General features: G+C 45.6%; 1 protein-coding gene across 1 annotated transcript in view; it reads left to right on the top strand.

Annotated features, from left to right (window-relative positions):
* FKBP1A (FKBP prolyl isomerase 1A) overlaps positions 1-20,502 on the top strand; it is a 21,850-nt gene extending 1,348 nt beyond the window's left edge. Inside the window, exons 3-5 of the mRNA XM_082429901.1 lie at positions 13,668-13,780; positions 17,327-17,491; positions 19,399-20,502. Of these exons, the coding sequence (XP_082286027.1) occupies positions 13,668-13,780; positions 17,327-17,455 (242 nt within the window). The 3' untranslated portion in view covers positions 17,456-17,491; positions 19,399-20,502. The remainder of the gene's footprint in view (positions 1-13,667; positions 13,781-17,326; positions 17,492-19,398) is intronic.
* Positions 20,503-20,742: the final 240 nt, after the last annotated feature.

The following is a 20,742-nucleotide window of genomic DNA, read 5'->3' as shown; positions in this document are numbered from 1 at the left end:
TTGCCTTTTACAGTGCTGGGTGAGTGGGCAGTTCATTCAGTTCCCACAGCCAACTGGGGCAGAGACTGGGACTCAGAGAGATGATGAGGTGACTGCTGACCCCTTCTCCTCCCGGTTTGGAGGTAGCCACATTAGGATAATTGGCTACACCTGTCCCACTCCCAAGTCTGTGCCTCTTGTCCTTGGATCTCCCATCTTCTGGTGCTGATGGTAGGACTGGACACCCACATGTAGGCAGAACAACATTTCACTGTGCCTCTTGGTGAAGTGTCCCCACACAGCATGTCTGGAGCCTTTTCCTAAGAGAACAGATGGTCGTGGGACCCAGAGCACCATCAGGGCTCCCAGTGCCTCTTCTCCAAGTCTGTGTTTTCCTCGAGGGCGGCACCCACCCACACGTTCCCAGAACAGCAGCAGGACCCTGGCATGCATTAGGACAAGAGCTTTCTTTTTTATTTCATTTTTGATAAGCCCTACAGAGACGCCCTGGTGAGAAGCCAGCTCTGCCTCTCATACTCAACAGAATAGGCTGTTCTTGGGCAGGCGGCTTTGTTCCTGTGGGTCTTTGCCACCAGCCTCCCAGAAAGAACCCATTTGAGACCTGTGGGGGCGTGAGAGGAATGGGTAGGCGCTTTGAGATTTCATCTAGAGCAATTATGGCTTTTAAGCCACTGGGAACAGAATCCATCTCGAGGGAACATGGTGGGGAGTATCATAAAAATCTGGGGGTCCTCAAAGGCAAGAGGCCCACTGGACCTCGAGAACGGAGAAATTCTCATGATGCTCCTACTTTTCATCTGTGTCTTTCTCTACCTGCCTGCTTCAGTAGTCTCCTGTTACAGCTTTCTGTTTTCCTGCTTCTCCCAAGTTGTAGATGGTGGACGTTCCTGCCTGCCCACCCGCCCTCCTCCCACCCCCGTGCCCCGTTTCTGTCTTCTTTCGCAGAGCTAGCTCAGATTGCTTGGCTGTGTGGCTCCAGTGGTTACAGTTCCTAGGAGGGAGAATCTCATTGACCCAGGTTCAGGTCGGGTGAATACTCTAGATCCAGTCCGCTCTGGCCAGGGATCTGCTACAGCTGATTTGGGGGCAGCTTCTAAGAATCAGCATTGGAAGTAAGGAAGCCAAAATCTTCTCTCAATCACCAGAGATATGATTATCACAGGCTGACTTTGACCACATGGATGTTTTAAATGCTACTGGTGGCTGCCAGTTGTATCCTGGATGCTACTCTCTGGGCTCCCTCTGGTGCCTTCTGTGGCCTCTAGCAGAGCACAGCATGAGCACCGCCCCAAAAGAGGCCTGTGCCGCCTCATCGTAGTGCCAGAAGGGAAAATGAAAACTGTACTGTCACCAGCCAAGCACCTCCTAGTAGCATGACAGGCGGGCATTGAGGTGGGAGGAAGGAGGTGGAATGGTAATCTGCCAAATATGTGCCTTGAGAATCAAGTGGATCCTCATGGCTCTCTCCTTGCCTCCGGTAGCTTCATCATCTTTATAGTTGAGCTTGTCCTGACACACAGCTAGGCTTATGTCCCTTTTACTCACATCAGCAGGCCACATGCCTGCCATTGTCAGAGCAGCCTCAAGTGGATTGAAGAATCCTTTTATTATAGTTGACATCTTGTCCTTGGGATCGGGTTTAAGTTGTCTGTAGCCTGGCTTCTGACTGAGAAAAACCAAGGATCTCTTGGCTTCATCTCCTCAGGAGGTCCACTTGGAGGGACGATGCAACTCCCAGGGCAGGTGTGGTCCCTTTCCTGCAGTCCCCCTCCCCGCCCCCAGCCCCTTGCTTTTCTTTAGCCTCTGTCTCCCCTCTCCTCTCTGCTTTATTCCACCCACTCCCCTGCTGGGTGTTTCTTGGCTGATGATCTGATGTCTGGAGGAAGGCTCGCCCCCAGCAGAGACTGCTCAGATGGATTCCGCGATGTGTGGCGGCTTCAGGCAGACAGGCTGTAACTGTTTGGGCAGGGCCACAACAGGACCCTTTTCCTTCCTACAGCAGATTGAGCAACAGCAAGCAGCCAGGCGCAGGGACACGGCCAGTGAACTAAACAAAGACCTGATCTGGTGGGGATGAGAGTCATAGCACGAAGGTGTGACCCGTCAGGTGGTGAGAAGCTCTGTGGAGAGAGATTAAAGCAGAGGACCTGGGAAGGGGCTTTGCTGCTTTTAGTGAGGGTGGTTGGAAGAGGCCTCTGACAAAGTGACATTTTAATATTTGCCCAAAGGAAGTTGGGGAGTGAGCAGTGTGGCTGTCTAGGGAAGAGTGTTCCAGGCAGAGGGAGGAGCTACTGCAGAGGCCCTGAGGCTGGAGCATGCTTGGTGTATGAGAGGGACAGTGAGGAGACCAGCCTGGCTGGCGTGGATTGTGTGAGAGAGAAAGTGGTAGGAGATGAGGTGATGTGGGGCCTTGTAGGATATTATCAGAACATGGGTTTTCTCTCTGAGATGAACCATTAGAGGGTCATGAGCTGATTTGGACTTTTAACAGGACACACTGCAGTCTGGCTACTATGTGGACTATTGGTGGCAAGTGCAGAAACAGGGCCCTGGTTGTACACTGGGTGTATAGAGTGTGCCAAGGGCAGGTGTGCAGAGGTGGTACCAGGTGGACAGTGATCCCCGAAGAAGATGTGGGTCCTTTGCTGGGTTCGGATCTTAGCTTGGGCAAATTGATCCACTTTTCTCAGCTTCCATGTGCCATCTGTAAAATGGGAGTAACAGTGCCTGCTGTGAGGAGTTGCTGGGGCAGGTGCATTCTGGGATGGGCAGCAGCAACAGTGACGCTGTTATTGCACATAATCTCATTAAAGGCCCCTGCGTCTTAGGCACTAAGTGGTATATTGTCCCTGCAGTTTAGCATTGGCAGAGTTGGATAGGCTGAGACCTTATCACCCTTCCATTTCACAGGTGGGGAAATAGGTAATTATAAAAAAGAGATGCATCTGAGTGAGGATTCATCTCAAAACAGGCCTACACATTGCCTACAGAATATATTGTCTAAGAAAGCTGCAGTTGTTCTCTTCAGTTTGGGGACCAAGGTAGGTTTTTAGTGTTGTTGTTGTTTCTTGGCGGGTATGAGAGGGGCAGGGTTGGGCTACACCAGCTTGGCTGTGTGAGCAAGTTAAGGTGTCAGTCCTTTTTCTCCTCAAGTTTCCTTAACATAACTGGACTTTAACATTTTGAAAATAGACCTTGCTATGGAAGCATTATTTTCTTTCCTCTGGGACTGTGATTACCAAAAAACAGAATTACACGGATGCCGAGCTCTCTTCTTCCACAGGTGAGAGCAGAAGAAGGCTCACTTGCTTTAAATGAACCAAAGACCTCATAGTATTGTTGCATCTACGTGCAGCTCTTATTTGTGAAGTTGTCAGACATAGAGAAAAATCAAAAAAGAATAATAAATACCATGTGCTCACTACCTAGATTCCACGATGGTTGACGTTTAGTCATATTTGCCATTTCTGTCTACTTACAGGTATATGTAGGTAGATATCTATGTTGGGTGTTTTGCTGAGCCATGTAATTTGCAGACATCATGATACTTCTCTAAGTTCTTGAGCGTGCTGTAAGAATGAGAGTATTCTCCCTATCCTGCTACTGGTCACATCTGAGAAAATTTTAAATGATTCAGTAGTATCTAAAGCCAAATTCATATTGAAACTACCCCAGTTGTCTTCGAAGTGAAAACCAGAATTCTGTTGAGGTTCAGTTGGATATTATGTCTATAGTAACAATCTAGAAGAGTCTTCACACCTCACACTGCTTTTCCAAAGAGAGAAGGCTTATTACCTTATAGAATACCCCATGTCTGTCTCATTGTTTTCTCTTGGTTGTTGTCTAACTCCTTCCACTGCCTTGATTTCCAGTAAACTAGGAGTTGAAATGTCTAAATAGTTTCTGGTTAAAACACTTTAACGTGAAGACTTCTTACAGAATGTCGTGCACTTTGTACTCAGCACACCGTGGGGAGCATTACTATTTGTAATGCTAAATTTGATCTTTTTTGTGAAGGTGCATTTTACCCTTTGCAATTAGCGGGCCGTCTGTGAAGTGCTTGGACATCCTCCACGTGCTCTGCTCCTCATCAGCCTTTCACCTACTGGTTTTTACATCAATTGATGATTCTTACCAGAAGAAACTATTTCATTGGCATTTACAAAGTGGTAATTTAAAATTTTTTTTCATATCTTCTACATTTATTAACTACCATTCTACTATTACACAGGGTAAAACTTAATTCTTTAATCACCAATCACCAAGGTCAGGAATTGGCTTTATAGTCATCCCCCATGGTGACAAGGGACTTTTCCCCGCCTCTATCTATTTATTTATTTGTTTTTAGTATACTAGGAACTCATATATTTTACTTGGAGCCTTAAAATCATAGATATTCATTATTCTTTTTGCTACTCACATTGTCCCAAAATTAGCCAGTAGGAGCCCCTTCAGGCAGGCTCCAGTACCTTTTTGACATACTCCCACTATTTTTAATCATTTCCTTGTTTTACTTCTCTGATACTGGCATCAGTCACTTCTCCAAAGAGGTCTGGTTCCTTTCAGTGGGTCTCATAGACTTTTTTTTTTTTTTTTCATTAACAACTTTATTGGGTATAATTTATACCATAAAAATTTTAACTTGAACATGTTTGGTGGTTAAAAACTGATTTTTGTAAAATACTGATTGAGTTCATTGTATCTATAAACTCATTTGTCTGCCTTGGAGTTTTCTCTAAAAATAGGATTGTCACCTGCTATTTCCCATGGAAAAGGCCAGGGGTGTTTTGGATAACTTAGGCATGTATTATCCAGTTCTCCCTTTGGTGCTCATGGCAGTACTTGTTGATTCATATTTCTGTTTTCCCTATTTTTTTTACCTACTGAGGAACTCAACTGAGTCCTTGCATTTCTTCCCTCAGGAGCCTTTAACTTTGGCCCGATAAATTCTAGCAGTATAAAGAGCAGGAGGAGGAAAGGGAGAGAAAAGGGGGAATAATCAGCTCCTGGATGCTGCTGTCTCTGCTCTCACTGCCTTTACTTTTCCCTTCCCAGGAGCTCAGGCCACCCTGGCCTGCATTCGGTTCCCCAAACACACCAGGCTATCCCCCCAGGAAGGTCTCTGCCCCTGTGCTTAGGTGCAGCCACACTGCCCCCACTTCCCACCACATGGCAGGCTCTTCTTGCAGCTTAAATGACACCGCCTCAGTGGGTCTCCCCTGACCCTTGACTAAAGTGGTTCTTCGCACATGCACACACACTCATGCCTCTGTCTCCAACAAGGCACCCGTCCTTTGCTTTCCTCACAGTCAGGCTGTGTGTAGTTCCATCTACCCTTTCCCCAGGAGACTGCAGGCTCCAGGAGGCCAGACCCACACAAGTGGTGTTCTCCAGGTTCTGTCCCCACTGGTGCCTGGCATGGAGTAGGTACTCAGTGACCATTTTGAGTGGTCAGTTAGGACCTGGCACTAGACTCCGGCTGGAGTGTGGAAAGCCCACATTCCTGTTATGATTGGTATCATACTTCTGTTGCCTTTGGGTTAGAATAAGAAAGAGAATATTTACAACATTTTGGACTTTGCCCAATCCCTGTGGATTGATAAAGTTGTAACCACTCCTTCCTCTCTCACCCACACACACAGGTCAGCACACCAAACCTTTCCCTCAGTCATTCAACGAATGTGTTAGGAGCTGGGCAGGGGGGGAAGCCTCAACCTTGCCCTGGAGGTGCCTACCTTGTAGGGAGTGCCTTCCCTTGTGCTTAATTAACATTATAAGGGAAGTGCCTTGAGCAGCCCACACTTGGGGCTAGAAGTGCCACATGGTCTTGGATGTGTGTGGCTCAGTCAGGGGCTTGCCAAATGTGTGCAAGGCCTGGTGGGGGCAAAGGTGCCTTTGATTTTTCTACAAGTGTCATTGACCATCTGTTATATGCAAGGCACTGTTCTGGGTACCAGGAATATAGGCGTGACGAAGACAGAGTCCCTGCCTTCGTAGATCTTAAACTGTAATGGGAAAGACAGGTGATAAATAGGATTAATAAGCAAACATTGGATATTAGCCAATAGTGCTGAGGGAACAGGAGAAGGTTGAAACTTTAGATAGAACAATGAAAGTGACATTTGAACAAAGACCTGAAGGAGGTAAGGGAGTAATCCGTGTGACTGGGTAAGAGCATTTTAGGCAGAGGGAACAGCAAGGTCAGAGGCCCTATGGTGGGAGTATTCCTGGTGTGTGTGTACAGAACATAAGAAAACAGTGTTCTTGAGTGGAGAAGTGTGAGAGGAATCAGAGATGAAGTCAGAGAGGTGGTGCTGTGGGGTGGCAGCTCTTACAGGGCCTTGTAGGCCATTTTAAGGACTTCAGCTTCTATTCTGAGTGAAATGAAGAACTAGGGGAGGGTTTTGAACACAAGGGTAATAGGGTCTGACCTGTATTTTAAAAGAATGTCACTCTGGCTGCCATGTCAAATTCAAACTGTAGGAGAGCAAGGGCAGAAACAGGGAGACCAGCAGGGACTTACTGTAATAATCTGGAGCCAGCCTCCAGGATTCATGCCTTTAACCATTATACCTGACAGCTCCTGCCTCTGTGTTTTCTGGAAAACAGAAAAAATAGGATTAATAAGCAAATATTAGACATTAATAGGAGAGCAATGAGAGCATGGAGTCCTAACCACTGGACAGGCAGGGAATTCCCTGGCCTTGGGTCTTAACCACTGCTTCTATGACATGGGCCGAGCATCAGAGACACAGTCTGAGGGACCTTTGCACAGCAGCTGCTGGCCGAGTCTGCCTCTGCTGGTTCATTTGGAGCAAGAAAGAACCCTCCCTAACAGACGAGCAGCAGAAAGAGCCGAAAGAGCCAAGCTGTGGGAGGAGTGCTGCCGGGGAGAGGACCTGGAGACTTCCCCACACTCATGCGCGCTCTCTCTCTATTTTTAAAGCCCTCCTGCTCCCTCTCCAGGGATTTCAGCCTGGTTCTTCCCCCAAAGAACAGCTAAAACAGTTTGGGAGGAGACCCAGGCGAAGGTGATGTCAACTGCCTTCCAGCCAGAAGCTGCTTTAACAGTCCCTCAGGCAGCCATAGCTTTCACTCCTTTCATGGCCTTGTGCTTTTAACTGGAGACCCCCCAAATTTTCACATTTTTCTTACTGATGAGTAATTTAGAAGTGCCAAAAGTAAAAACTGCCATTCTGGGACTACCCCTCAGATTCTTCTTCCCATGTAGGGAAGAGCTCCAGAAATGGAAGCCTCTCGCTTGTCCTGCTAGTTCTTCAAAACCATGCAAATGAAGCAAATCGAAAAGTGCTCATGAGTGCCGGTGTTGTGAGTGCCAGGGGTTGAGCTGAGTGCCACAGGGACATAGAACAGAACTCTGAGTCCAGGTCTGTGACCTTGAGCTGCGTTCAGTCAGGAGAGACGAGAATTAATTCTTGAAATCAAGAATACTTGGCTATCCTAGGCAATTTCTGGGTCGTGAGGTATAGATTTGTGTGGCATCAGAAGTAGAATCAGTCAGTTCTGCAGATAGAAGGTCATGCTGGTGATCCAGGTTTTTGCTAAGAGTGGCTGTCATGTCTGAACTGTAACCTCAGCTGCCTTCTCTCAGCAGAGCGTGCTTTCTCTAGGAAATTACAGTGCTAACTTGGCAGGTGGTTTTGCTGTTCAAGGGCTCCAGGTCCTGGCATGGAGATGTCCAGGGTTAAAATGGGAGCAACTGCTGAGGCTTGACTTGCTGCCTGCTTTACCTGCTCCTTCCCAGACAGAGGAAGCACCTGCCATCCACTGCCAGGTTGGGTGTAGGAGGTAAACATATGTAGGATTTTAGTAAATCTCACTTTTTTCCCTTTCTCTCCGTTTTTTTAAAATATCAGTTTTACAGAGGCATAATTGACTTGCAGTAAACTGCTGCTACTTAGCGTGTACAGCTTCATAAGTTTTGGTATGTTTCTTTGTTCCTCTTTGAAATCTCCCCCTTCTTCCCATCGCCAATAACCCCTGATATGCTTTTCTGTCAGCATAGGTCAGTTTGCATTTTTCTGAAGTTTTATATAAGTGGAATCATATAGTATGTACTGTTTTGTCTGGCTTCTTCCACTCAGCATAATTATGTTGAGAGTATGTTGTCCCATGTGTCAATAATTCATTCATTTTTATTACCAAATAATTTTCTATTGTATGGATATATTTGGTTATCTGTTCACCAGTTGGCAGATGTTTGGGTTGTTCCAGTTATTAGGTATTACAGGTAAGTCTGCTATGAATGTTAGTGTATATAAGTCTTTTTGTATAGCCATAAGTGTCATTTCTCTAAATATCCAGGAGTAGAATGGCTGGGTCAAATGGGAGGTGTATGTTTAACTTAAACGGCCAAACTGTCTTCCAAAGTGGTTGTTCTGTTTTAAGTTCCCACCAGCCATGTGTGAGAATTCCAGTTCCTCCACATCCTCACCAGTACATAATACGATGAGTCTTTTTAGTTGTACTCATTCTAATCGGTAGTAGTCATACCTCCTAGTGGTTTTAACTTGCGTTTTTGTAATGATGATGAGGTTGAACATCCTCATGTGCTTACTTGCCATTTTTTAATCTTTTTCAGTGAAATCTATTCAAGTCTTTTGCCTTTTTTAAATTAAGTTGTTTTCTTGTTGAGTTTTGAGGGCTTTTTATATATTCTGGACACAAGTCCTTTATGAGATATATGCTTCGTAAAGATTTTCTCCCAGTCTGTGGCTTGACTTTTCATTCTCTTAAAAGTATTTTTTAAAGTGCAGAAGTTTTCATTTTTGATGAAGTTCATTTTATCCTTTATGGATTGTGCTTTTTAACCTCATATCTAAGAAATCTTTGCCTAACCCACAGTCACAAAGATTATTTCCCTATGTTTTCATCTAGAAGTTTTATAGTGTTCATTTAGAGTTGATTTTTAGTTGATATTTGATTATATGAAGTATAGATCCAGGTTTTTACTTTTTGCCTACGGATATCCAGTTGTTCTAAAAGCCCACTGTATTTTTCATCTCAGGCGTTGTAGTTTTCATCCCTGGAAGTTTGACTTAAATCTTATTGTCCTTCTCTGCTAATTCTAACCTCTGTATCAGTTCTGAGTTGTTTTCAATTGATTGATTAGTTGCATTGTGGGTTGTGTTTTCCTGCCTCTTTGCATGCTTGGTAATCTTTGGATGCTAGACGTTGTGAATTTTATGTTTTGGGGTGTTGGATATTTTTATTCCTAAAAATCTTCTTGAGCTTTGTACTGGGAAGCACTTAAGTTACTTGGAAATAGTTTGATCCTTTGAGGTCTTGCTTTTTTTTTTTTTTTTTTTTTTTTTTAATTCTTCCTTTCCTCCTTCATTTTTTGGCCGCGCCATGCGGCATGCGGGATCTTAGTTCCCCATCAGGGATCAAACTCACGCCCCCTTCAGTGGAAGCATGGAGTCTTAATCCCTGGCTTGTCAGGGAAGTCCCTGGGGTCTTGCTTTTACAATTTGTTAGGAGGGTCCCAGAGCAGTGCTCAGTTTGGGGCTGATTATTCCTCACTGCTGAGGCAAGATCTTCCTGGGTTTCCTACCCAGTGCCTCATGAACCATGACTTTCTTCAGTCTGGCTGATGGGAACAGGCACTGATCCCAGCCCTGTGTAAGCTCTGAGCACTGTTTCTTCTAAACCTTTTGGATGCTTTTCCAGACCTTGAGAAGCTTCCTCAAACACATGCATTGATTAGTACTGTACTGAATACCTAAGGGGGACCCTCTGTATACCTCCGGGGGTCTTCCTCTACAGCTCTCCCCTCCCTGGTACTTGTCCTGTGGACTTAAGCTCCGTCCCACTTTCTTCTCCCTGGAAACTCCCAAGGATATAAGCTGGGGCAGACAGGGCTCGCCTTGTTAGTTTCCCATCTCTCAGGGATCACAGTTTTTCATTGCAGTGTCCAGTGTCTTAAGTGTTTAACTATTGTCTGGGTTGTTTCTCTCTCTTCTTTTCATTTCATTTCATTTCTTTTCTTTTGTTAGTTTGTTGTCTTTTTGTTTTTGTTTTAATTTTTGGTTGTTTAGTTAGGAGGGTAAATCTGATCCCTTTTCCTCCATCTTGGCCAAAACTACTGGTTTTGATGTCACAGCTTCTCTTATGTTCTGCATTCAATACCGACAAACCTAATTCCCACTCCAGAAAGCATTGTATGCACATTCATTCCTGCTTCTTAATGGACATTGCTTCCTCTCTTTAATCACCTCCTTCCTCACCCTGCAAATTATAGCCATACAGAAGGTGGTCTCTTCCTCCGCATTGGAGAAGCCTTTTTTCTAGCACCTCCTGGCCCCTTTAGCCTGTGCCAATTGTGTGACATCCTGCTCAGATCTTTGGATATCGTTTACCCTTTGGACTTTGATTATAGGAAATTCCCTCCTCACATGTAAGGAACCCCACCTTTACCAACACCACCACCTAACCTTCCCTGTGAAGATTTCTTCTCCAAGGAAGTAGGTGAGATTGACAGAGGATGACCATGCTCTCAAGTTCTGGAGTGAGGCTCATGTCCTCTTCCCAGGGACAGCAGCTCATCTGAAATAGGGTAGGAGAATAAGGATCCTTGGCAAAGCTCCTGCTTAAAGCCCCTTTACTTAGAAATCCTGTATCTTGGCTTTTATGGTTTCTTTTTGCCCCTCAGTGTCCCAGAAAAGCTTAAGGGGGACATTTTCCCAGACCCACAGTCTCTGCACTGAAGAGCATCCACTTCTCCAGTTTGGCTCAGCAGCAGGTAGAGGCTGAGTCTCACCTTGTGCCCCCAGCCTGGTACCAGTCAGACAGTTGAAACATCTCACCTTCAGGCAAAGCAGGATGGATGCATGTAACATCTAGAAGTTGCTTGGCAATTGCATTTGATCAGGGATAAAAGGAAAGTGTAGGGAGTCTGTCTCAGTACCCAGTGGTTTTTATTGCAATCAAAATATGATCTTGCTCTGATTGGGCGCATGTTCAAATTTGGTAGGAAATAATATAATTCTTTTGTAGGTATACTGTATTTTTTTAAACTGTGACTTGCAACCCATTAATGTATCATGAAATAAATCTAGAGAGTCACAATCAGCAGTCTTTTTAGAAATGAGAAGTGCATCCCACATAGTAACTGTTACATGTAAATTTTGCTTCATTTATACACATTTATGTGTATACTGGGTCCTGACATAACACACTGGTCTGTTGTCACAGTGATAGCTCTTACTGATGTGGGTTGTTGAGTTCCATTTCTTTGTTACTTCTCTCATGGCAGCGCTACAGTGGGGTGTACTAAGTAAATGTCAAATAAAATATTTACCTCTTTCCAATAAGGTTACTTTCAGTTGCAAGTAACTGGAAATCTGACTTAAGGCAAAGCAGATTTTTAATCACCTAGAATGCAGGTCTTAAAGGAGGTGGTTTGGGGCTGGTTCAGAGCAATGGGACTACCATTCTGGGGTTCCTGGCTGACTTTGTGGTTACAAGGTGGCTGCCATGGCTCCAGACATCACATCCTCACATGACAGCATGCAACAGGAAGGGAGGGCAGGAGCTTTCTTCCTGGATGTGTTTCTTTTTTTTAACCAGTGAGGCAGGTCTTTCCTGCAAGATTCCAGTAGACTTCACAGTTGGTCCAAGTGCCCTAACTGGCCCATACGGCCACCTCACACCAACTCTGGCATAGGAGGAAGGCTTGGATTGATTCCAGTTCGTCTCCTGGGCCAGGCTGTTGCTGCTCCTGGAAATTTGATGTTGTTAGAATGGGGGGTGGGAGTGCAGGGTCTGGGTTTTCCAAGGGTCTGGAATGTGCTATAGCCTGTGTTTCAGGTGCCCCTCTGGGCAGGTTTTCTCTTTGAGTTTTGTCCAGCCAGCCTTTGCAGATAGTCAGGACTTAGAGGCCAGGGACCACCCTCCCATCCTTGGCTCTTTCCCACGTGGCTTCCTCACCTAGTTACCTGTCTACCGTGGCTGCTCAGGAAGCCCTGGGGCTCTACTCAGGGTCTGCTCTAAAGAGCATAGACCAGGAAGAGGCTAGTTCTGGTCTTCAGTCTCCTCTCACCCTTAATGCTGAGTTCAGTTGGGGTGGGGTCAGTGTACGAAGAACTTGAAATGGGTTAAAGGGAACGTCCGTAGTATTATGGAAAGTGGAGACCTAGTCTTCTCTCAGTTTCTCATTTATAAAAAACTATTCAAGTCCTGCCGTTTATCATTCCTTTTATCAGGTATTGATTGTGTTCTGGTAAAGGAGGAGCTACATGTACACCCCAACTTGTTAGTTCTGGGGTGCCAGTTCCTGGCTCTGCACTGACTTGGCAGGGGTAGATCTCCATCCTCCTGTCTCCCTCTCAGTCCTCAGCTCCAGGCTTCAGGCAGTGTCAGCACCCACTCTGCGCCCAGGACATCTGTCTCCCCTCCTATTCTGTTAGGACAGCAGTTCCTTCCCCCCTCCTCCCCCCCGTTTCCTATTTTGTCAAAATACAGAAAGTCTGGTAGCTGTGATAAAGTTGTCAATTGATCTCTGCTTCCCCATTCCACCTGCCAGTGTTGACATTGTTTTTTAGGCTGGGATTTCCCTCCACCTCTGAAAACATACAAACACAACAGACTTCTGTGTTTTGCTGGGTCTTCTGAGTGTTGCTTAATTTAGAACCATGGTGGCTGCCCAATCTCCGCCTCCAATGAAATCAGCTTTGTGTTAGTTACATGTCAGCAACTGGCTGGCCCCTTCCAGTCTAGGATCCTGGTGTGAGTTTTCAGGACCTCAGTGACAGCTATCACAATTGGCTGATACTGGCTTCCGGAGAAACCAATGTGATGGTCTTTTTTGAGCAAGGAGTTGCAGGTGTCTATTCGTCTTTTGTCGTGGCACTCACCCACTGGCATCTCCATCTCTGGAATGCCCCCTTTTAGTCGAGGTTGCCATTATGGGTTGTCACGCTTCTGGGAAACTGGAATAGTAGAATGAACATGGTCTTTGGATGTATAGCCTAGCTTTACAAGTTCACTTCTCTCTGCCTCAGTTCTGTGAAATGGGGACAGTGCTGTGGGAAGGACTGAATAAGTTCATATGTGGAAAGTGCCTAGCCCAGTCTCTGACTCGTAGTGGAAACACTGTCCACAGTTCAGAGTCGTTAGCAGTTCACTGGTGAAAGGTTTTTGGTGTCTTCCAATGCCACTTCTCCGATTCTCTGATTCTCCGACACCAACTGGTATCCTACAGTTCAGTTAAGTTCTGACACTACCCACATTTCTGTAAAAGATGACAAATGAATTGAGGAAGGAATATGGCTTCTTGTACATGGAGTGACTTTGAGCTGTTGGGTGTGCCTGAAGGGCCCACAGTTACTCTGTCTGGGAGGAAACCCACAGGGTGCTGGGAATTCCTGCTAGGAGTGGGTCCACTTCCCCATTCTCCACAACAAGGTAGGCTACTGCCTGCCTCTGTATCAGCTTACTGCTTGGAGCTGGGGAAGAGCGTTCACAAGCCTGGAGTAGAGGGACTACCCCAGCTCCTCAGAGGCCCACTGAGGACACAGGAAATCCTCCTAGGACACCCTGCCAGGTCCTCCAGTGCTGGCCCGTGGGACCGGCACTCTGCTGCTGACTCTGACTTGCCTCGTGTCATTACTCCTCGTTGCTCATGTTACAACTGCCCTTCTCCACAGGGATGCTTGAAGATGGAAAGAAATTCGATTCCTCCCGGGACAGAAACAAGCCCTTTAAGTTTGTGCTGGGTAAGCAGGAGGTGATCCGAGGCTGGGAAGAAGGGGTTGCCCAGGTATGCTCTCCATTGTTTCGTTGTGTTTCCTAGTGTCTACTTTTTAAATTAGGTTTATAGGTAGGAAAAATTTCACTCCTGGCTCTCTCACCCAAATAACTCCTTTTATTAATGTTTCTTGTAGAATTTCTTTAAGTGCCTCCCTTTTTTTTCTTTTACACACACACACACATTGTTCTGTGCTTTGCTTTTTCACGTAATCCATCTCTGATACTTCATATACCAGGACATAAAAGAGGAGGAAGCTCTCCTCCTCGTAGAGCTACATAGTGTAGCCAGACCTCAGAGATAGTGCAGGTTCGGTTCCAGACCACCACAATAAAGCAAATCTTGCAATAAAACGAGTCACGTGAATTTTTTGATTTCCGAGGGCATATTAAAGTTATGTTTACACTATAATGTAGTCTGTTAAGTGTGCAATAGCATCATGTCTAAAAAAACAATGGACAGTTTACCCTTGAACAATGTGGGGGTAGGGGCGTCCCTCCCCCGCCCCCTGAACAGTTGAAAATCCACGTATAACTTTACAGTCGGCCCTCTGTGTCTGCAGTTCCTCATCCAGGGATTCAACCAACCACGGATCACGTAGTATTTAGTATTGAAAAAAATTCATGTGTAAGTGGACCCACGCAGTTCAAACCCGTGTTGTTCAGGGGTCAACTGTACATACCTTAATTTAAAAATATTTTATTGCTAAAAAATGCTAACCATCATCTGAGCCTTCAACAAGTCATAATCTTTTTGCAGTAGTAACATCAAAGATCACAGATCGCCATCCAAATAATAATAATGAAAAGGTTGGAAATACTGAGTGAATTACCAAAATGTGGCAGACATGAAGTGAGCAAATGCTATGGAAAAAATGGCACTAGTAGATTTACTCAACACAGGGTTGCCAGAAACCTTCAATATGTAAAAAACACAGTATCTGTGAAGCACAGTAAAATGAGGTATGCCTGTATTCCCTGTATTCCCTTGGGTGTACTATAATTTATTTGACCAGTACCCTATTGATGGCCATTTGGGTCATTTCCAGTATTTCAATATTGTAAACAATACTGCAGTGACTAATCTTGAATGGACTTTATTTTACATTTGTGCAGGTGTTGCCATAGGCAGATTCTTAAAAGTGGAGTGAGTGGTTCAGTGGCTGTGTGCACTGGATTTTGACATACTGCCAGGTTGCCATCTGTGGGGATTACACTGAGTTGCCACCAGCGGGCTGTGAAGGTGCCTGCTTCTCCTAGGCCCTCCAGCACGGTGTGTTGTTAAAAAGTTTTGGCTTCAGGACAATATAATGAGTGAAAAATGTTATCTCGGTATCATTTTAATTTGTGTTTGTCTTATTATTGACCATGTTGTGTCGGACCACTTCTGAGAGGTCAGACTTGTGGAGAAAGTCATTTTGCTTGTCTTAAGTGTGTTTCTTCACCTCTCCCCTCCAAATTTGTGTAAACAGCTTTTGTTCTGCCAAGTCTTCAAAATTCCCAGTAGATAGTAGGGGACCCAGGGTTGCCAAATTTCAGTTGGATTTTATCCTTCCACTAAGCCCAGGAATTTTCTTCTTGGCACTAACCAGGTAAAGGGATGTTTACGGTGGCCTAAGACCCAGCGAGCTTTATAATAGGCCCTGCCACGATGGATAAATTACTCTATTTCCTCTCACCAAAGAGAATTGGAGATTTAACCAGTGTGGAGAGAAGGATTTGTCTTTCTCTTTTCCAGAATACACTTTGCTCTACTTCCTCTATAAAATATCACTGATTTATCTCCAAATAAACTGCTTAACTTTCAGAAACTTTAAGCTATCCCATTCCCAGGTGTCTAGATTTTTGTTCCAGCATGACTGAGGGTTGGCAGTACAAAAAGGAGAGGATCTTTGTGGCTTACTTCCCTTTGGAAACCTCTTCAAGTATACCTTTCTGTCCCGTCCTGTTCCCACCCCAGAAGTCTGGCAGGCTCTTGGGTCTGTGGCCCATCCCCCATCTCCCGGGCCAACCATTGTCCACCCCACAACTCATCTTCTGTGGCTGTTCCAGCACTGGAACAATCATTGTGTTGTGTGTTCCAGGAGCCATAGCTGCCACCAAGATAGTGTTACCAGTCTATTTCACATCCCAGGCTTGGTGAGGCATGGTGGGGTGTTGGGGAGATGCCCAGTCTCCCCCTGCACCCAGGGTTCTTTGGGTCAGTCACAGCTCTGTTACTTGTGAGAAGTCTGGGTGGTCTGAGACCTACATAGAGCATCTTCTTTTAAACTCCTCTGTAGAATATTTATTTAGCAAGTAAGTTAAAAGCACAGGAAGAAGGGGGGTTGTCTTGTGCCCCTTTTCCTATTCTTTTGATATTGTGTTCTGGTTTTCTGTGTTTACAGGTCTGCAATCCTGCCACATGTACTGTTTTGGCAGCTTGCTTTTTTTATCTAACGATGTGTATTGGACATCTTTCCATGTTAGTATAATTAAGGCCGCTATATTCTTTCTGTTGGCTAACCCGTGGTGCACATGTGCTGTGAAACCACTCCCCTTGCAGTGGGCATTTGGGTTGCTAGCAGATTCTGGAAGTGGAATTGCTGGGTAAAAGGATATGATTGTTTTGAATTTTATTAGATTAAGCCATATGCTTTCAACTCTCCTTACTACCTTGGTCCAACATGTCCCAGTTTCTGAAGGGAGCTGTAGGAAGTAAGCCTGCAGCTTTCTCTTTAGTCACCATCTCTTGTTCTGGGTCAGAGAGCCAGGAACGCACACATGGAGACTTAAAAAAGATAGGTAAAGGGTGGGAATAGAGCAGAGAACCTCACTATTCAGAAAATAAATATTTAAACTTGTGTATTTGATTAGAAAATGAAAAACTGCAAATACATTTTAATAAGTGAAACATTTCCCTCCACCCTCTGTTTTCCCCTTAGAGAAATGGTGGTATTATTTGTGTCCTTCCAAAGATGTTTTCTGTTTATACAGGCAGGTATAAATATAAACTTTCCTCTTTTTCACACAGTTGTTAGTTAGCATGCTGCTTTGTACAGTGTAGTTTGTACCCCAGAAAATCATACTGTCTTTTTTAGTTTTTCTGTATTTCTGAGTACAAGTATAAATCTAGAAAGTATAGAAAAGTAGATTGCCTCAAATATTACTTTCTGTGTGTTTTCTTTTAAAGCAAAGTTTTAATCAAAGCACTCCTTTTTGAAGAGTATAGACGCCTCTAGTGACAGGCCACTGAAGGATCAGGTGGTGACACTTCTAGAGTGATGGCTGCCCAGAGTCAGATCAGTGAGACCTGGACAGAAAGCTTGAGAGCCTGATGGTTCTGGGAGTCGAGAGGGATTTTGATCTGCTGTCGGCTCCCTTGGAGACAGATATAGGGCTCATCCAGCCTGATCGCCTACCTCCACATCCCATAGAGGGCGTGCCCACTGCCCAGGCAGCCGTGCAGTCACTGGAATGTCCTAGTCACACCATCCTGGCAGGTAACCACAGCTCTGCTTCTTAAGGAGACATTTGGGGGTTGCATCAGCTCATTCATTCTTCCTTGCTCTTTTCACAGATGAGCGTGGGTCAGAGAGCCAAGCTGACTATCTCCCCAGACTATGCCTATGGCGCCACTGGGCACCCAGGCATCATCCCGCCAAATGCCACTCTCGTCTTTGATGTGGAGCTTCTAAAACTGGAATGACAGGAATGGCCTCCTCCCTGAGCTCCCCATTCTTGGGTAAGGAACTTAGTGCTGAAGGACCTTCCTTTGCTCCTTCCAAGTCATGCATGGTGTTTGATGAGCATCAGAGAGAACCAAAAATGCCATGGGTTTTTTTCCCTTTACAGTCTCCCTCTATTGGCTATCCTTTCAGTTTTAAGTGTACACCTTGGAAAGGGACGGCATGTGCTCTTGAAAGAACTCGTGGGGATGGGGCAGCTGATGGTAGCTGTTTAAATTAAGTATTTTTATATGTAACCTATGACCTAAAACTGAGTTGGGAACTGGAAATATAGGCCAAATTTTTAGTGCTAGCATTTTAGTTCTTTAGAGGTAAGATTGGGATAACTGACTTTGCTTGCCCTGCCTAGTTTCTGCAGCTCCCTCATCCATACAGTCTGTGGTTACTGCCTGTTAGAGGATATGAGAGAGGCATTACCACCTGGGCCACCTGCCTCGGGGAGCAAGCCCAGGACACACGAGGACAGACAGCAGGCCAGCTTGTTATCAGTGGGTTGAAAGGTGAGGCCTAAGGATGCTTATGAAGTGTAATGGATGCTCTCAGTCTAGGAGAGGCTCTTAGGGACCTAAGTCAGCCTTTCTGTGCAACAAGTGAGGAGACTGAGGCCTTACTCAAGGTCACATCCAGACAGTGGCAAATTCGGACAGAACCCTTTTCTGCATCCCCTTCCTGGACCTTTTTTTCCTTCCTCTACCCTCATTTCTAGGCAACCAAACTCAATATCCTAATGGCACCTAACTTTTCATGTGGGTATTAGAATCATAAAACACATGAATGTTTGTCATCTTCTTTCCACATGGCCCCAGACCTCTGCATTTGCTCCCCTCCCGCCCCTGGAACCAGAGGGCCACAGCCAGGGGCTGGGTGAGAATGCTTTTGTTTGAAAATGGTAGCAAGTGGCAGCCAGCCTGTTATGGAGTACCTTTGTCCTACTATGGACTTTTTTAAATAGAGGAGCCTTTTTTATTATTAGCTATTTCCTCCCAGTGGTTTGATCCCTAAACACCTGGGTCATCCAGGCCTGGTCAGGTTTGAGGACTCTGGCTACCCCACTTGTCATTCCTGCCGGGAGGGAATTCTGACACTTTACAGAGCCTCTCTCTGCCCAGAGGTCTACACCTAGTCCCCACCCTGGAAAGCTGAGTCCTTTGAACATAATGTACTTGAGGAAGTCTTGGAGTTACCCTGATTTGGGAACAGGCTTTCTGGAAATCTGGAAGGACAGAGGAAGGGGAGAAAGAGGGGAGAGAGGGCTGAATGGCTATGAGTCACCCTGGCCTAAGCCTCCCCACACACTGCCAAAGCACAGCTCAGAGCTTCATGAAAGGGTCTTGAGGGAAAGCCCAAGGGCAAACCCAGAAAGTTACAGGTTTGAGAGAGTGAATGAAGACTGCAGACATTTTCTCAGTCTGTTCAACATGAGGAAAACCACCTTCGGGCTGTGCACCTTTAAGCCCCTGGGAAGCTTTAAAGACTCTCTTGATGCCCAGGCCACCCCCCAGACCAGTTAACCGCCACCACTGGGAGTGGGGTCCAAGTGTTGAGGTTTTTTAAAGCCCCCAGGTGATTCCTATATGCAGCCAGGTTGGAGACTCATTGATAATGGGAAACTGTATTGTCAGCTGCATTGGTGGGCTTTGCCTCTCCTGCTATCCTCAGCAACAGAAATGTGACCTTAGGTTTAAAAAAAACACAACCAAGATGAGCAGGAAGGAGGCTGCTCACCTGGGAATCCAGCCCGAGCCCAGTGGGCCCTCCCCAGCTGGAGCAGAAGGGGCGAGGGCCAAGTCAGACCTCACAGCTGTTAGGGAAGGGACTTGGTGTGGCAGCAGCCTGTGGCTGTCCCTGCTGCACCCAAAAAGCATTGAGTTGCTGGAACTCACCAACTTTCTGTCTCCAGCAGATGTGCCATGGAAGGATCTGGCGCCTCCAGATGTGCACAGCGAGTCCGTATGGAGCTTTTCCTGATGTTCCACTACACTCTTTGTATAAACATCTTCCCTGACTGAATGTGTTCTGTCACCGGCTTTGCTCTTCCCCTTTCTCCTCGTATGTGTGTTGACCTGAACTATATGCCATAAACCTCAAGTTACCCATTTTAGTTTGTTTTTGTTTTGGGGTGAAGATTGAGTTTCAGTCCTTTGGATCTAGGTTTCCAGTTAAGTACTAGTCAAGTATTAACAGCACAAATAATGGGTTAACTTTAGAATAGGAATTGGTGTTGGGGGGAGTGCAAGAATCTTTATTTTATTTTATTTTTTTTTGGATGAAAGTTTTATCTATTATATATTAAACATTCTTGCTGCTGCGCTGCAAAGCCATAGCAGATTTGAGGCGCTTTTGAGGGCCGAATTATTCTCCAAGTTGAGAGATGTCCTCGGGTTGAATTAAAAGCCCTACCCAAAACTAAAGTGGGAAGGGGAGAGCCTTTGCCTCCACTGTCCCACCCCCACCCTCCCCTTAACCCTCTGCCTTTTGAAAGCAGATCATTTTCACTGAGATGTTGGACACTACAGGTGTCTGTCACTGGGCCAGCAGGGACCTCTGAAGCCTTCTTCATGGCCTGGCTTTTTTTTTTTTTTTTTTCTTTTTTTCCATCCTGTGGTTTTCTAATGGATATTTAGGACTTTTGTAAATCTCATAGCTATCCAGGCTCCACTTCCTAAATTTTAAGAACTTTAATCGAAAGTTAAATTGAAGGTGCTGTTTGTAGACACTTAACACCCATGAAAGCCCAGCCATCATGACAAATCCTTGAGTGTTGTCTTAAGAAAATGATGCTGGTCATCACAGCTTCAGCATCTCCTGTTTTTTGATGCTCAGCTCCCTCTGCTGATCTCAGAGTTTCCTGGCTTCTCCTTCCTCCCTCTCACCCTCTGCTGTCCTGTGTAGTGATTTGGTGAGAGAAATTGCTGCCTACTTGCCCACGCCTACCCCACCCCCTGCACTACATATGAGTTTCAAGTTTTATTATTGCAATAAAAGTGCTTTATGCTGGCTTTTCTCAGCTCTGTGTGATGGTGGTTACTTTCAGGTGCCTCCCCCTGCCCTTTGGTGCAAGGGGATGGGGTTAGGGTGTGGCAGTGGGGGTGCAGTGCTGGAGGCTGTGTCTTAGCAGAAGAACTGCAGCAGGAATATCCTTCCCCGTTGCCCTCTTGGGAGATGGGATGGGGGGCAGTAGATCTGCATCTTCACCCATGGAGGGAACTTTGTGGAGGTCAGGCTGGGGTCATCAGGGAGCCCCACC

The sequence above is a fragment of the Balaenoptera physalus genome (genome assembly GCF_965194825.1).
Source record: "Balaenoptera physalus genome assembly, chromosome: 16".
NCBI lineage: Eukaryota > Metazoa > Chordata > Mammalia > Artiodactyla > Balaenopteridae > Balaenoptera > Balaenoptera physalus.
Note: the sequence above shows the minus strand (reverse complement) of the source record. Positions and strands in the feature narration are given on the sequence as shown.